This window comes from Trichechus manatus, unplaced genomic scaffold (genome assembly GCF_000243295.1).
Source record: "Trichechus manatus latirostris isolate Lorelei unplaced genomic scaffold, TriManLat1.0 scaffold00007, whole genome shotgun sequence".
Taxonomy (NCBI): domain Eukaryota; kingdom Metazoa; phylum Chordata; class Mammalia; order Sirenia; family Trichechidae; genus Trichechus; species Trichechus manatus.
In genome coordinates, this window is record NW_004443943.1 from 1,174,226 (window position 1) to 1,192,483 (window position 18,258).

Sequence of the window (18,258 nt, forward strand, 5' to 3'; positions counted from 1 at the left end):
ATGAACATGGGTGTGCATATGTCTACTTATGTGACAGCTCTTTTCTAGGAACTATTCTTAGGAGTGGGATTGCTGGGTCATATGATATATCTATTTCTCGCTTTTTAAGGAAGCGCCATATTGTTTTCCAGAATGGCTGTACCATTTTACATTCCCACCAGCAGTGCATAAGAGTTCCAAGCTCCCAGCAGCCTCTCCAACATTTGTTATTTTCTGTTCTTTTGATTCACACCAGTAATGTCAGGGTGAGATGGTATCTCGTTGGGGTTTTGATTTGTATTGCTCTAATGGCTAATGATCTGAAGTATTTCATCATGTGTCTGTTAGCTGCCTGAATGTCTTCTTCGGTGAAGTGCCTGTTTATATTCTTTGCCCATTTTTTAAAAAATTGGATTGTCTTTTTGTTGTTGAGGTGTTGAAGTATTCTATAGATTTTAGAGAGTAGACCCTTATCAGATATGTCATAGCCAAAAATTTATTCCCAGTCTATAGGTTCTCGTCTTACTCTTTAGGTGAAGTCTTTTGATGAACATTTAAGTGTTTAATTTTTAGTAGCTCCTAGTTATCTAGTTTCTCTTTTGGTGTCTGTGCAGTATTAGTTATGGTTTGTAGTCTATTTATGCCATTTATTAGGGCCTCTAGCATTGTCCCTATTTTTTCTTCCATTATCTTTATCATTTTAGATTTTATATTTAGTTTCTGATCTGTTTTGAGGTAGATTTTGTATATGGTGTGAGGTATGGGTCCTGTTTCATTTTTTTTACAGTTGGACATCCAGTTTTGCCATGACCATTTGATAAAAAGACTGTCTTTTTCCCATTTAATGTACTTGGGTCTTTGTCAATGATCTGGTGACCATAGGTGGATGAATTTACATCTAGGTTCTTGATTCTGTTCCATTGGACAGTGTATCTGTTTTTGTACCAGTACCAGGCTATTTTGACTACCGTAGCTCTCAGGTAGTGCAAGTCCTCCTACTTTATTGTTTCTCCTCATTAGTGCTTTATTTATCCCGGGCTGCTTTCCTTTCCGTATAAAGTTAATGATTAGTTTTTCCATCTTGTTAAATAATGCTGTTGGTTTTTGAATCGGGATTGCATTGTATTTGTAGATTGCTTTGGGTAGAATTGACATTTTCTCATTGTTGAGTCTACCTATCCGTGAGCGTGTGTATTTTTCCATTTATGTAGGTCTTGTTTGGTTTCTTGCAGTAGTGTTTTGTAGTTTGCTTTGTATAAGTCTTTTACATCCGTGGTTAGATTTATTCCTAAGTATTTTATTTTCTAAGGGACTGTTATATATGGTATTGCTTTCTTAATTTCCTTTTTGTAGTTGTCTTTAATAGTGTTTGGAATACAACTGATTTTTGTATTTTTATCTTGTATCCTGCTCCTCTGCTGAATCTTTCTATTATTTCCAGTAGTTTTCTTGTGGAATCCTTTGGGTTCTCTGTGTATGATATCATGTCATCTGCAAACAGGGATAGTTTTACTTCTTCCTTACCAATTTCAATGCTCTTTTTTTTTTTTCCCTTGCCTTATTGCTCTAGCTAGGATTCCAGCACAGTGTTAAATAGGAGTAGTGATAAAGGGCATCCTTGTCTTGTTCCTGCTCTCAGGGGCAGTGTTTTTAACCTCTATCTGTTAAGAATGATGTTGGCTGTTGGTTTTGTACAGATGCCCTTTATTATGTTGAGGAATTTCCCTTCTATAGCTATTTTATTGAGAATTTTTATCAGGAATGGGTGTTGAACTTTATTGAATGAATTTTCCGCATCAGTTGATATGATCATGTGATTCTTTTGTGTTATTTATGTGGTGGATTTCGTTGATTGTTTTTCTGATGTTGAACCTTAAATATATCTATGATTTGATCATACCAAATAGTGATAGTGATTCAGGACAGTGTTCCCCTAAGAATATAGCATTCGGAAATTTGTAGAACACAACTAAGGAAATTACCATATCCGGTATGCATCTCACTTGGTCACGGTGCATTATTATTATTATTATTTTTCATGTGATGCTGAATTCTATTGGCTAGAATTTTATTGAGAATTTTTGCATCTATTTTCATGAGAAATTTGTGTGTAATTTTTTTTTTTTTTGGTGGTGTCTTTGCTTGGTTTTGGTATCAGGGTTAATGCTGGCTTCATAGAATGAATTCGGAAGTATCCCTTCCTTTCCTGTATTCTGAAATAGTTTGAGTAGTTCCGGTACAGGCTTTTCTCTGAATATTTGATAGAATTCTTGTTTGATTCTAGGAATTTTTTTATTCCATATTTGATGTTTTCTGTTACCCAGTGTTTTCTAAGCAAAGTGTTGTTCTATTTTTGTGTATTTGATTTTTTTTTTCCTTGCTCTTCCTGGTATTAGTTTCTGCTTTTGTGGTGTTGTGATCAGAACAGATACTTTGTATTATCTCAGTGATTTGGATTTTTTGTAGGTTGCTTTGTGGCCTAACATGTAGTCTCTTCTGGAGAACATTCCATGTGCGTACTGTTACAAATATTTTCAGCACTGCCATAATATCGCTATTAATATTAAAGCAAGTTATGTATATTGGAATATTTTAATACTGTGATTTTACTTTTTTGGGGCTACCTTAATTATCCTCTTCCCCCCCTTTGACCTGGGATGTAGTAGGGATTCGCTTGAACAATTATGTTGGTATAATAGTAATAGTCTTACTGTCAAAGTACAGATTACAAACCAATTTTAACTTATATCTTTTAATGAATCCTTCCCCCCTTTCCTTAGCTCCATCATATCCTTACTGACACATGAAAATATATCTATGATTTGATCATACCAAATAGTGATTCAAGATAGTGTTTACATAGGAATATAGCATTCAGAAATTTGTAGGTCACACCTAAGGAAATTATCAAAGAGATACTGTTTCTTTTGTGTTTTCTGATTATAAGATTACATGAGTTTTCCACCCTGTGGTTTGCCTTTCTGATGAGTGTTAAAATGTTACTGCATGTGGAATTTCACATAAGCAGTGTTAAAAGGTTATAGACATCTAGCTGCATCAGATGACCCTTTCTGACTTCATGAGATAATGTTACCTTTCCCTCCTTTTTATATAAAGAAATGTGTCAGTAGTAAACAGTCTATTAATTCATTTCTTTTGCTTGTGCTAGTCAGAGAGAGAAGGTGAAAAGAGCTTGAGCTCTGGAGTCACAGAACTAGGTTCAAATACCAATTCTCTCCTTCACTTCATCACCGTAAGGTAATCATGGACCTCTCCGAGCATAATTTGTAGAAAGGGTATAATAACTTCAGCCTGAAAAAGTAGCTATAAAAATTCTCAGTATGTTACTTCCATTCAACACGCTGCTATAGTCAGAAGCACCACATCGTCCTTCCACAGCAAAGATAAGAAAAACTGAGTCAAACAGAGTCACTCGTCAATCCTGAAACCCTAAGCATCAAATGAAGAGATAAAGAACTCAGCCAAGCACCAAATGGAATAAGAAACTGACCGAGAACACAGAGCAAGGAGAGATACATGCAGAGGTCCCCTACCAGCTACCACAGCACGGATCCACCATCTTGGACTCCTGTCAGAGATCAGCGAACAGGGGGTATGAGAAAGCTTCACGGAGCTTCCAGCAGGAGACAGAACAACCGGTAACCAGCGATATAGGCTTTCCCACCTCCCACCCTTCTTCACCCCCACTTAGCCTCCTCTGCTTCCTGCAGCGATAGTCTCTCGGTGGGGAACACCAGCTTCACCACGGTGTCGCTTGGATTCCACCTGCCCGCACTGACCAGCTCCCAGAGTGCCTTTTGTTGGCTGCTGGTGTTGCTTTTTTCCGCTTCTTTAGATTTCTTCCTTACCTCTCAATGCCTCCCCCTCCTTTCTCTCAAATACCTGGCTCCATGCGCCATCTTTGCTTCTTCCTGAAAGGCTCCGAAACACTGCTTGACTATGAAACTGCTTCCCGGCCCGTGCCACCTCGCTAGTGGGACCCCCTGAGCTTTTTTGTTTGTTTGCTCTGATTTGTTCTCTTTTGATTTGTTTGTTTGTTTTATTTATTTATTTATTTTCTCGTCTTGGAGCCCTTTCTAGCCTGGCAGTACCACATGGCTTGGAAGCTACTCCCTTACTCTGCACAGACTCACAGGGACATCCCTAGGGGCATCTCTTTTTTTTTTTTGGTTTGTTTTTTCTTTCTTTGTTTTGTTTTTTCTCTCTTATGCCCTTTTTGTCTTTCTTCATTTCTAGTTTCACGATTTATTCATTTTTTTCTTTTACCCTTTTCTTTTTTCATTTTTGTTTTTCCTCATTTCTCAGTTTCTCATCTCTCCACTCCAATAGAAAGTTCCCTTAGCACCATTTTTTGTTTGTGTGTATGTTTTTGGCTCCCATTCCTCTCTCCTCTCTCTCATCTTTCCCCTACCCATCTTAGCTCCACACATCACAATCTACCCCCTCCTTCCTGCATACCTGCACCGTGCGCTGAACATCACACTCCCAAGCAGCACAGGCACAGCCTACTGGAACCTGCCCTGCATGCATTCCCAGTCTGAACTGCCATCCCTAGTACGTGCCACAAACAACCCATCCCAGCAACTCCCCTTCAGCTGGACCTGCCCTGCTGTACCATACCTGAGTGACTGACCCTACCCATTGGAGAAAGAGGTAAAAGTATTGTGCCCACAGACGAGCAAACAACAAGGAACACACAGCCTGCCTTCTCAGACATAACCAAATAAAACAAAATAGCAGGACTAAACAAACAGATCTACGGTCAATAAACGAAGAAAATAACCACTGAATACCCCAAAGACAGCAGACAATATCAAAACATTTACAAAAACAGGACAGGATGGTTCCAGTAGGCATCCAAAACAAAACACCAGATGACTTTCCAGTAGAAGAAAAGGCGCTAGATCTAACTGGTAGGGAATTCAGATCTCTAATATTCAGAATTATCCAAGAATTGAAGCAAAAAGCAGACAAAAATGAGGAAAAAATAGACAAATTCATGGAAAAAGCAGACAGATTCATGGAAAATTCCAACAAAAAATGGAAGAATTTGAGAAAATAATACAGGAACAAAATGCTAAAATAAATTCACAACAGAAATCATACAGAAACAGCAATTAGAAATCCAAAAGATAAACAACAAGAATTCAGAAATGGACTGTGTCATAGAAGGGCTAAGGAGCATGTTTGAAATGATAGAAGATAGGATCAGCAAAATTGAAGACAAACACTTGGATGTAACTCTGTTTGAGGAAAAATCAGAGAAAAGAATGAAGAAAAATGAAGAAACCCTGAGGATTATGTGGGATACAATCAAAAGTAAAAATCTGCGAGTGATCGGAGTTTCAGAGCAGGGGGAGAAAACACAGAGAGGATCATTGAAGAATTGCTGACAGAAAACTTCCCCAATATCATGAAAGATGAAAAGCTGACCATCCAAGAAGCTCAACAAACCCCATATAAGGTAGACCCCAAAAGAAAATCACCAAGGAATAACGTAATCACACTCACTAAAACCGAAGACAAAGAATCCTTTGAGCAGCTTGAGAAAAACAAATAGTTACATACAGAGGAGAAACAATAAGACTAAGCTCAGATTATTTGGCAGAAACCATGCAGGTAAGATGGCAATGTGATGACATATTTAAAACCTTGAAAGAAAAACATTGCCAGCCAAGAATAATATATCCTACAAAACTCTTGTTCAGATATGATGGTGAAATTAGGTCATTTCCAGGTAAACAGAAATTAAGGGACTATGTAAAAACCAAACCAAACTTACAGACTTACTAAAGGAAGTCCTTCAATCTGAGAACAAACAACATCAGACCACAGGCTGAGTATAGGACACGCCAGATACTAACCTCGGAAATGAACTCTTAAGGACTCTGCAAAACCAAAAGAATTACAACAGGGAACCAGAGAGGCTAATCAGTAAATGACAACAGCATCAGAACAATAAAAGAGGGAATAAACAGTGTCAGTATAGAACCTTCTAATGTATGGAAGGGAAGGCAAGGCGATACCAAGTAAAAATAGACTTGTTCAAATCTAGGAAGATAAGGGTAAATTTCAAGGTAACCACAAAGAAAGATAACAAACCTGCTCATCAGTATAAAGAAGAAAAACATAAAATCTCAGTAAAAAGAAAACGTACAAAAACAAAAGAAATGAAAAAAAAAGTCCACAAACAAAAGGAACTCAACACAGGAGTGTAAGAGGAACAAAGAAAACGTCAGCACTACGAAATGCAATCCCACTCCTAGGAATATATCCTAGAGAAATAAGAGTCATCACACGAATAGACGTATAGACATATGCACACCCATATTCATTACAGCAGTGTTCACAGTAGCAAAAAGATGGAAACAACCTAGATGCCCATCAGCAGATGAATTAATAAACAAACTGTGGTACATACACACAATGGAGTATTATGCAAAGATAAAGAACAATGATGAATCTGAAGCATCTCATAACATGGATGAAACTGGAGGACATTATGCTGAGTGAAATAAGTCAATCACAAAAGGGCAAATACTGTATGATACCACTACTGTAAAAACTCATGTAAAAGTTTACACACAAAAAGAAACAATCCTTGTTGGTTATGAGAGATTGGGGCAGGTACTAAATAGACAATAGATGAGTGGTAACTTTGGTGAATGGTAAGACAGTACACGTTACTGGGGAAGCTAGCACAGCTTGTACAAGGAAAGGTCATGGAAGCTCCATAGACACTTCCAAACTCCCTGAGGGACTGAATTGCTGGGCGGAGGGCTGTGGGGACCATGGTCTCGGGGAACATCTAGCTCAATTGGCATGACACAGCTTATAAAGACAATGCTCTACATTCTACCTTGGTGAGTAGTGTCTGGGGTCTTAAAAGCCTGTGAGCAGCCATCTAAGATTCTGTACTGGTCTCATCCCTTCGGGAGCAAGGGAGAATGAAGAGAACAAGATACAAGGAAAAGATTAGTCCAAAGGACTGATGGACCACAGCTACCAAGGCCTCCACCGGACTGAGTCCAGTACAGCTAGATGGTGCCCGGCTATCACCACTGACTGCTCAGACCAGGATCACAATAGCGGGTTCTGGACAGAGCTGGAAAATTATGTAGAACAAAATTCTAACTCACAAAAAAAGAACAGGTTTACTGGTCTGACAGACTGGAGAAACCCTGAGAGTATGGCCCCTGGACACCCTTTTAGCTCAGTTATGAAGCCCCTCCTGAAGTTCACCGTTCACCTGGGGACTGGACAGCCTCATAAAACAAAAGGACTAATGAGGCACAGCAGTCCAGGGACAAGGACTAGAAGGCAGGAGGGGACAGGAAAGCTGGTGATAGGGACCCAAGGTTGAGAAGGGACAGTGTTGACATGTCATGGGGTAGTTAACCATTGTCAAAGGGCAATATGTGTACTGTTTAATGAGAAACTGTTTGTTCTGCAAACCTTCATCTAAGGTACAAAATTAAAAAATTATGTGAGATAATTGACAACAGCAACTCAAAAGGTTTGATGGGAAGTCTGGGGGGCAGGGATTTGAAGATAATGGTGATGGAACGATTTGGAAAAGGATAGTGAAAATCCTAGCACAACTGGAAGAATGTGATCGATGTCACTAGATTGTACATGTAGAAACTTTTGCAGTGGTGTAACTTTGGCTGTGTATATTTTCACCAAAAAATAAAAATAAAAAGTTCCTCCAAAGTCGAGAAGGGAGAGTGTTGACATGTCATGGGGTTGTTAACCAATGTCATAAAACATTATGTGTACTCAACTGTTTAATGAGAAACTATTTGTTCTGTAAGGCTTCATCTAAAGTACAATTTAAAAAAATTTTTTAAATAAAAAAAAGCAAAAAAGAAAAAAATGTATGGAAAGCCAGCATCCAGCACAGTATCTGCAATAGTAAATGCACCATTAGCTTTTTTTATGTATTATTATTTACATTAAAGTTCCCTAATAATGTTCAATTATAGTTAACCTCTGTCTTTGCAAAAGGAGGAACAACATACAAGTGAATAATAAGTATAGACCAAAACCTCACTTAAGGCTTTGTTTTAAACTTTTCCATGTTTTATTATTTAAGTTTCTGATAAGGTAGATTTTACTGAACCAATTCCCCTCCATTTGTCATTTGCTGCGGTTAATAACCAACAGTAAAACAGTTTTACCAGTTGCTGAGGACTTGTTTCTGACTTATGGCAACCTCACGTGTCATATCCTTTCACCATACTTTAGTCTGTATGCTGAGCAGATAATCCAAGAAGCTGGAGTATATGAAGAAGAATGAGGCATTAGTATTGGAGGAAGACTCATTAATAACCTATGATATGCACATGACACAGCTTTGCTTGCTGTAAGTGAAGAGGCACTTGCTGATGAAGATCAAAGACCACAGCCATCAGTATGGATTACACTTCAGCATAAAGAAAATAAAAATCCTCACAACTGGGCCAGTAAGCAACATCATGATAAACAGAAAAAAGATTGAAGTTGTCAAGGATTTCATTTTACTTGGATCCACAATCAGCACCCATGGAAACAGCAGCCAAGAAATCAAAACGACACATTGCATTGGGCAAATCTGCTGCAAAAGGATGTTTTAAAGTATTAAAAAGCAAAGATGTCACTCTGAAGACTAAGATGCACCTGAACCAAGCCATGGTGTTTTCAGTTGCCTCAAATGCACTTGAAAGCTGTACGACAAATAACAAAGATCAAAGAAGAATGGACACCTTTAAATTGTGGTGTTAGTGAAACCATGAACTGCCAAAAGAACAAGAAATCTGTCTTGAAAGAAGTACAACCAGAATGCTTCTTAGAAGCAAGAATGGTGAGACTTCCTCACATACTTTGGACATGTTATCAGGCGGTATCAATCCCTGGAGAAGGGCATCATGCTTGGTAAACTAGAGGGTCAGAGAAAAAGAGGAAGACCCTCGATGAAATGGATTGACACAGTGGCTGCAACAGTGGGCTCAGGGATAACAATTCTGAGGATGGTGCAGGATTGGACAAGTGTTTCATTATGTTGTACATAGGGTCGCTGTGAGTCCGAATAGACTCGATGGCACCTAACAGCGACAACAACATATTTGTCAGAATAGAACTGTGTCCCGTAGGGTTTTCTTTCTTTCTTTTTTTTTGTAGATCACCCTTTTACTTTTCTATACATTTGTATGTTTTATTTAATCAGGATCATAGTACATATATTGATTTTGTGGCCACGTTTTAAAGTTACTAAATATCTTTCTCAACTTAATTTCCAATGGCTGCATAGTGATTACATAGATAATTGAGATAGCCAATCCCTAATTGCTGACCATTTGGGTTATTTCTAGGTAATTTTGTTATATGAACACTTCAGGGAGCATTTCTGTACATACACCTTTAGCACATCCATGATTGTTTCTCTCAGATAAATTCCTAGGAGGGAAGTTTCTGGACAAATGATGTGTTTATTTTGTTGTTGTTGTTGAGAATATACACAGCAAAACAAACGCCAATTCCATAGCTTCTGCATATACCGTTTAATGACACTGATTACATTCTTCGAGTTGTGCAACCATTCTCACCCTCCTTTTCTGAATTGTTCTTCCGCCATTAACATAGATTCACTGCCTCCTAAGGTTCCTGTTTAATCTTTTGAGTTGCTGTCGTCAATTTGATCCTATATAGATAGTTCTTAAAAGAGCGTAATGCTCAAGGCAGACTTTTTTACTAGTTAAGCTTAATTGTTGTTTGGTTTTAAGAAGACTTTATGAGATATTTTTGGTTCAAAGTTTAAAGATTATCTCAGGGCAGTAGTTTCAGGGATTCATCCAACCTTTATGGTTCAAGGATGTCTGGAGTCCATGAGAATTTGAAATTCTGTTTTGCATTTTCTCCCTTTTATCAGGATTCTACTATAGAATCTTTGATCAAAATGTTCAGTAATGGTAGTTGGGCACCATCCAGTTTTTCTGGTCTCATAGCAAGGGAGGCAGTTGCTTGTGGAAGCATTTAGCCACACATTCCATTTCCTCCTATTTCTGACTCTCCTTCTTCCTCTGTTGCTCCAAGCGAATAGAGACCAACTGTGACTTGGATGGCTGCTTGCAAGCTTTTAAGACTCCATCCAGCTCCATAGGGTTTTCAATGGCAGATTTTTCTGAAGTAAATCTACAGGACTTTTCTTCCAAAATGCCTTTGCATGGACTCGAACCTCCAACCTTTTGTTTAATAGCTGAGGCTCACTATTTGCACTACCTAGGGATTCCAGTGAAATACTTAGGATACAGTTTAGGGAGGAGGGGAGAGACACAGAGAGTACTGTTCCTTCACTATCTGGGTTACTTGCTGTTGGGAAATTAAAAAATATTTATTATTTTAGTTATTCAAGATAGAAAAATTCTGTCTGTAGGTAACTAGTACACTTCCTGTCTTAAAAGTGTGCAAAGTAAAGTACTCTGCAATTAAATTGTTTTTAATCTCATTCAAGGTCAAGGTACAACTGAGGTCCTTCATTAGTCAAATGTACTTGTGACAGATAGTTAATATCCATAACTAGTTTTTATTTACAGATCCTTATTTTCTGTTCTGTAAGTCTGCCTTATGATACTGTATATGATTTTTAGTATCTTCCCAGAATTTTTTAGGTCAGTTAATAAATTTCATTTGGCTACTTGCTAGCAACTTTCTTAAAAGATTTGATCATTTAACTTTTTTTTAAAGTTTGTAAAATGAGAATAATGACAGTGTAACAGAAATGTCTATAATTTACAAACCAGTATATGTATAATAGGAGTAGCAGTGGTAATTCAGCAGCAACATGCCTATTTATAAACTAAGCAGTATGTTGGGATAATTTTAGTGGGTGTATTAGTTTCCTAGGACTGCTGTAACAACTTACCACAAAGTCGGTAGCTTAAAATAACTGAAATGTATTCTCTCACAGTTCTAGAGGCTAGAAGGCTTGGAATCGAGATGTCGATTTGACTGTGCTCCATCTGAAGTTTCTAGGGGAGGATTCTTAGTCTCTTTTAGCTTCTGGTAGCCCAGGTCTTTGCTCCTAGGCTTGTGGCAGCATAACTTATCTTTGCCTCCATCTTCACATGCCTGTCTTTTTGCCGAGTCTCTTTTCTTCTTACAAAATAGCAGTCATAAAGTGAATAGGGCCCAACCTAATGACCTCATTTTTATTAATTACATCTGTAATGAGCTATATCCAAATAAGGTCACATTCACAGGCACCCCAGTGTTAGGACTTCAGCATATCTTTTTGGGACAACACACACAATTCAGCCTATGACAGTGGGTTTCAATTTACTGAGTGTCTTAGTCGTCTAGTGCTGCTATAACAGAAATACCACAAGTGGATGGCTTTAACAAAGAACAGTTTATTCTCTCACAGTCCAGTAGGCTACAAGTCCAAATTCAGGACATCAGCTCCAGGGGAGTGCTTTCTGTGTCGACTCTGGAGGAAGGTCTGTTTCCTCAATCTTCCCTTGGTCTGGGATCTTCTTTGCGCAGGAACCTCAGGTCCAAAGGACACGCTCTGCTCCCAGCACTGCTTTCTTGGTGGTCTGAGGTTCCCATGTGTCTCTGCTCACTTCTCTCTTTTATATCTCAAAAGAGATTGGCTTAAGACACTGTCCAATCTTGTATACCTCATCAGTGTAACTGCTGCTAATCCATCTTACTAGATCATAGGGACTGAATTTACAACACATAAGGAAATCACATCAGATTACAAAATGGTACACAATTATATAATACTAGGAATCATGACCCAGCCACGTTGACAGATATTTCTGGGGGACACAATTCAATCCATGACACTATATCATCCAATGTCATGGATAATTCAAAATTGAATATTTTAAGAAAATTAGTTTCAATAGTATTTTGTTATTTTATTACAAAAATATGTTTGCTAAGATGGAAACAGGCAGGTGTTAGCAACTCTATAGATAATAAATTTGATACAAAAAAATTTTGAATTTATGCAGTTTTTAATGGTACACTTTTTCCACAAGAAAATTAACGTTTTATTGTTAAAAAGAAATGTGTGTATCTTATCTAATGATTTTAGAAACACAGGCCATTATTTTAACCTGTTGGATTTTTGTAAATTTTATATCCCAGTAGTTTTAAGTTACAAGATTTCAATGTAGACAACTGGTTTTGTAGACCATAACTTTCCCTGTCTACAAGGTGCTGGTATTGCTGCTTTAATAGCAGTTTCTGTCTCCTCCACCTCAAAATATAAAGACTAGGGAGCTTTATTTAGACTTTGGTAAACTTTGTATTAAGTCAGTAATGAAAACCAAAAAACCAAACCTGTTGCCGGTGAGTAAATTCTGACTCAGTAGCAACCCTATAGGACAGAGTATAACTGCGCTATAGAGTTTCCAAGGAGCAGTTGCTGGATTCAAACTGCTGACCTTTTGGTTGCAGCCAAGCTCTTAAACCACTGCATCACCAGGGCTCCATATAAGTCAGTAGTGACTTGCGGTTGCCAAGCCCACCCATATGATTGTGTGGTTTTTTTAGACAAGTACCCCCATCCTCTTATGCCAGTTAAATTTATAAATGAAGAGAACTACAATACAAGTGAATGATTAGACTAGAGAAGAGTAAAAGCTGTGGAAATATGAAACAAGAATTTAAATGTTTTAGGGACTATCAGGTTAAAGAGTGAATAAGGCTTGTGTTTGGCTCCAAGAATTTTAGCTTGGATCTGTATATGGAAGTTAAAGTGAGAAAGATTTTAAGAGAAATTTGGTAGCTATGAGAGCTGTCTGAAAATGGTAATGGTTTTACGTGGGAAATAGTTTCTTTTGTTCTGTCTGTAGACTAGACTGTCACCTCGTGTGTCCATCAAGAGGGTTAGAGTCTGATTAGAACTATCCAAGGTAGTTTCTGTTAATAAAATAATCAGATTAACTAAGTATGCAGTGTATCAAAGGTGGGGGCAAGGAGCCCAGATAAGGAATTGCCAGAACGTTTCTTTATAAAACAAAGACACACCTGGGTATTTTTCTTCAAAATGACAGATCTTAACTACTTTTTGTATGACAGATTTCCACCCTAGGTTGTCCCTTCTGCTGTAAAGTAGCATTTCTATACATTTTACAAGGAACATAGTTGGTAACTGTAAAGGCCCATACTTCTGCCTGTTGTCATTTAATGGGCACAAAAGAAATACCAGAACATTTCTCACAGTATTATTCCAAAAATACAGAGTTGTGCCTTAAAGCAGTGATGAGACGAGAAGGAAAAGCTTTGCTTGGATAGACTTTAGAGCAGAAGAGACGAAGTATGACTATTCTTGATCAGAGATCCTTCTTTAACTCTTTAGTCACCTTTGGCTTTTTCAAATTATTTTTCCTTATCAGATATAATTCCCTTCATTTAGCTCCTTTCTATTTACTGGTTTCCGTGATCTGCCAGTCCACATTTAAAAGAGCTGCCAACTGACAGTTCTACTTTGTTCTTTCCAGCTATGCTAGGGCTCCTGCTGCTGATCTCAAATGCAGGAGCAGCAGAGGTGCTTTGAGAGAAAGAGAACAGAATGTCAGAGTCCAGCGGGAGACCAACAGGTTGTGGGAAACCATGTGACTGTGTGATTCACATGTCCGAGGAGAGAGAACCGATTGTTTCTGTGTTTAGATCCACCCTGTCATGAGGATAATACTACCAATAATGCAATTTTAATTGCCTGGATGCTTTGACAGTGGCTTGAAAAAATAAAAAGCAGTGAAGTTACTGGTCAGATGAGATTGAGTAGAACTGAATTTGATGACATTTAAGTCAAGATTTTGGATAAGGACTTCAATAGTTTAGGCGTCATGGGAGGATAACACATCTACGTATATATCTGTTATCACAAATATTCAACTTTGATTTTTTTGCCACCACTCTTAAATGACCTGATGCTATTTGGTTTGTATATTACGTCTAATAGTGAAATCTTTGAAACACTGAGTTGAGTAAGGGCATACTTCAAAAGTTAGAAAACACATCAGTAAATTTCAAATTTTGGCATCAGGATATTGTTGACAAGTATCAAATCTTACCACAGATGAATTTCTAATGATCTATTGTTATACAATTGCTAATGAACTATAACTTATCAATTTGTGTTTTTGCATACATTTAGATCAAGGAATTTTTCTTCAGTTCCTTAGAACATAAATGAGGGAAAGTCGGTAACATTAATGTTAGGAGAGCATAACGTGGACCTTTCTTTTAATCTATAATTCTAGGACGACATAGACAGCCTAAACCCAGTTCTCAGGGACAACCCACAACTTCATGAGGAAGTGAAAGTCTGGGTAAAGGAACAAAAGGTTCAGGAGATTTTTATGCAAGGTAACTATTTTGAAGTTATGCATTGTTTATGGGAACTAGGTTAACTTATCCTTTGTCTTTGGTTGTTCAATAATGTTTGATATAAATAGCAGGGCAAATCTAGTATTTTGAGTTACATATATTCAAGGGAAGATAATAGAATTATAGTAATTTCAGTAGAAAGTTAATTTCACCGATTTATTAAGTGATTCTTCAAGTCAAATGCCTGACATGAAGTTTTAGCCACACAGGTGTTTTGTTGATGGGAAATTTTCTGTATTACAGAATGCATTAGGTGTGTCCTTCCTGAAGAGGGAAGCATTGTTTGCAATAGAGGGTTGCCCAAAGCCACAATCAATTTCCTTTCAGGAATGCTGTTGAATCTGATAAAAGTGGCCTCCTTCAGTGTGCCTTCCTCAGCTGTTACCACAATACTAGTCTTAGTTTTGTTTCCTTTTTTTAAGTTAGTTTGTCTACAACATGTGACCTTCAAACCACAGAGGTTTTGTAGTTCTTAGTGATTCCTCTATCACTCTACATAAGCATAAAACTATAGATTGATGACATGGAGTAATGATATGTTGTTGATTGTTACCTTTAATTTTAAAAATAGAACTCTGTTGTTAAATCGCCATACTAATCTCAACCCCAGCTTCCATGCTATTTAAGTTAAGCATTAATAGAGATATCTCAAAATAGTGGCAGTTTTGCTTTATATGGGTATATGCAGCAGCAGATCACCTACTTATTAAATTCTTCCTAGGCAAATTATTTTTTAAACTTTTTATTATGCAGGATTTCTAACATATACAGAAATAGAATCTTTCCGGAAACTCACATGCACCTATCACCTGGCCCTAACAATGATCAAACTTTGGCTAATCCTGCCCCACCCACAACCCCATTTACTTCCCTCAAATTTCAGACACCACCTCATTCTATCAATTTTTAAAACAAACCACCATACCACTATTATAACTAAAAAATTAATAATTTCTTAATAACAAATACTAGATAGGTTCAAATTTTCACTTGTTTCACAAAGTCATAGATGCTTTTAAACACGTTTTATTTATTTATTATTTTTTAATCGAGAGATCCAAACAAGCTTTACCCATTGTGATTGGTTGGTATGTCCCCTCCATCACTTTTTTTTCTTTTTATTGTGATTTATTTGTTGAAGAAACCAGGCTAATATTTTTTTTAACGAAGTGTGTTTCCTTATCATATACTTAGAATTGAAAGATTAAGGCAGTATAATCCCTGACCATCATATAGAGAATTGTCTGAAGCACACTCCAAATTGTGCTAGGTGGTGGGAACAAGCCAGTGTAGATGATGTGCTAATGGGAATTGAAAATTGGTCATATTTAAAATCATTCTATAAGCATTTTCTATATTATTTAGGAAAAAAAAACCATGGAGTCTTATTCTTCCATAGTTAGAAAAGACTGGTGCCTGTATAATGGATTATGGCTAATAAGTAATTCTTACCTGTCACCTCCCTTAAATCGCAGCCAATCAGCATCTTTCTTTTTACAGATGAATATATTTAATGTGTAGTACAGGTCATATGGAATACTTTGTGCAGATGTGTTGATTTACTTGAGGCTGATATTGGAGTAGATTTTTCTAAACTGGCAAATAAGTATTAAACCATTACTTGGTATACTGAATGTGTTATATCTGTAAAAGAAGGAGCATCAGCATAGGAATCAGAAAAATAAATTCAGTCCCAGCTCTTTGACTTAAAAATTCATTTAACCTGTTACTCTCACTTTCATAAATTTTAAAGGGATAACAACAGCTAACTAGGAGTTGAAGAGGATTAAATAAGCACATGCAGATTTTGAAAACCCTTTGTAAATTGTAAATGTATAATACTATTGTTATTGAGGTATGTATAGCAATTTCTGCACCCCCCAACAGTTTCTGTTGAACTTTCAAGTATTTGATATCATTTTCATATCTGAGAATTCAAAACATTTTTATCTCTATGATCCTCCTCTGTGGAGTGACTTTTGTTTTAATAAACATATCTGAATATGTACAAATATATAGCCTTTATTATTTAACCATTTTCTAAAGGCTATCTATATATCTATGTAGGTAACTATTAGAAAAGGAAGCTTAACCCAAAAGTATACCACCATATTGCTTTATAAAAACATTTTCAGTGCTATATTTATGAATTCATTTAATAATCCCTACATGTTTTAAGACTTTGGGCAGCTTTTTCCAGCTGTCAAAGAAGAATCAAAATTTGTAGTTGCTTATGGGAAAGTTTTGGCAACCAGAAGACATAGACATAGAGTTCCAAATTGCCTTTCCGTTTCAGCCTTGTTCCCTAATGTCTTGTTGAACAGCTTTGTTAACCGTATTACTTTCTAGGCCAGTATAACTTTACATTATTTTACTGTCCTCTTATTAACTCATCCAGAAACATTGAATCATCTTTGTGACTTAAAGTGCTTTTATTTCCACTGAATCAGGAAGTATGTGTTTTTAGTAGATGGTTGGTATAAATGGTAACTTTGGAATGATCTGGCTCTAAAGTATATTCACTTGTCTTCTAAAATATTTTTTTCAAAATTGATATTTGGGTATGATGTTGCTCATCAATCACGTAGCTCATGTTTCTTCTAAAAGGTAGTTCTTAAATGAAAATGTCTTCATTTAAGGTATCCGTTTCTTGTGTTTTGTTTTTGGAAGGTCCTTACTCCTTAAATGGATACAGAGTGAGAGTATATAGACAAGACTCTGCCACCCAGTGGTTTACTGGCATAATTACTCATCATGATCTCTTCACCCGCACCATGGTCGTTATGAATGATCAGGTAAATAGTCCAACTAATATTTTTGAAAAGAAGTTTTTATAATTCAAGTATCCCATGCCAGAAAATAGTGCACCCACTAGTTGATACTGAATGGTTTTCGTCTCTTGGTTTCTAATAAGTTTAAATGTATGAGATATATTGTACAGAGTCATGTTATAAAACAGTGGAAATTAAAAAAAAAAAAAGAACCGAACACATTGCCATCAAGTCAATTCCGACTCATAGTGACCCTACAGAACAGAACAGAACTGCGCCGTAGGGTTTCCAAGGCTGTAAATTTTTATGGAAGCCGACTGCCACACCTTTCTCCCGAGGAGCGGCTGGTGGGTTCAAACTGCCGACCTTTCAGTTAGCAGCCAAGTGCTTAACTAGTGACGCCAAATTTATTTTGACATTGATAAACTCAGTCCCTGAAATAGAGTCATCAAATTATTTTAATTGATTAGGTTTTTTTTTTTTTTTTTAAGTCCTTAGGTCAGCTAAAAAATTTTTTTCTTGAAGTCTAAAGTTTTCTGTCTCTCCAGTAACAAGAACATTTCCCAAATGGTTTTTTCACTAATGAAAACTTCAATGCACACAGTAGTTCTTTTCACATAAGTCCTACAGTTGATATGCCCTCTAAGTTTTAGTTAAGGATATAAGTTTCATGTGGAGTTTTAAACAACACTGTGGAAGTCTTTAGATTGCTTTTCTTCTTTTTCGGAGGGGAGGAGGAGTGGGGGAGGAAAAAAAACTTTCACTTTTAAAGCTTTAACTTATTTACATGAAAAATAAACATTTACTCCTTCCCACCTGAGTGAATTGGGGAGGGTATCTGAATAAATGAGAGTACCTTTATAAACAACCCAAATGCCTTGGTTAACATTTTAGTCAAAATGCTAAAAATGGTTTTATGTTATTTGATTGCATTTGATGTTTTTCCTAAAAAGGTGACAAACGTTTACTTCTCAATGAAGTAAAAAGTTGCTTTTAATCTTTAAAATAGCCTTTTCTTTAGTTAAGTTTCCATGTCGATTTCTTTAACCTCTGTCGTCTTTTACTGTTATTATTCATTTGTACAATGTTTGTCAAAAGTTTC

At 36.8% G+C, this 18,258-nt stretch overlaps 1 protein-coding gene across 4 annotated transcripts in view; it reads left to right on the forward strand.

Annotated features, from left to right (window-relative positions):
* JMJD1C (jumonji domain containing 1C) overlaps nt 1-18,258 on the forward strand; it is a 115,366-nt gene that overhangs the window by 53,789 nt on the left and 43,319 nt on the right. For 3 of the 4 annotated variants that reach the window (XM_023739185.1, XM_023739180.1, XM_023739187.1), the window contains 2 exons: nt 14,259-14,364; nt 17,056-17,180. In XM_023739185.1, the coding sequence (XP_023594953.1) occupies nt 14,358-14,364; nt 17,056-17,180 (132 nt within the window). In that variant the 5' untranslated portion in view covers nt 14,259-14,357. Of the gene's footprint in view, nt 1-14,258; nt 14,365-17,055; nt 17,181-18,258 lie in introns of those variants that run through there. The other variant, XM_023739189.1, reaches the window with a different exon arrangement.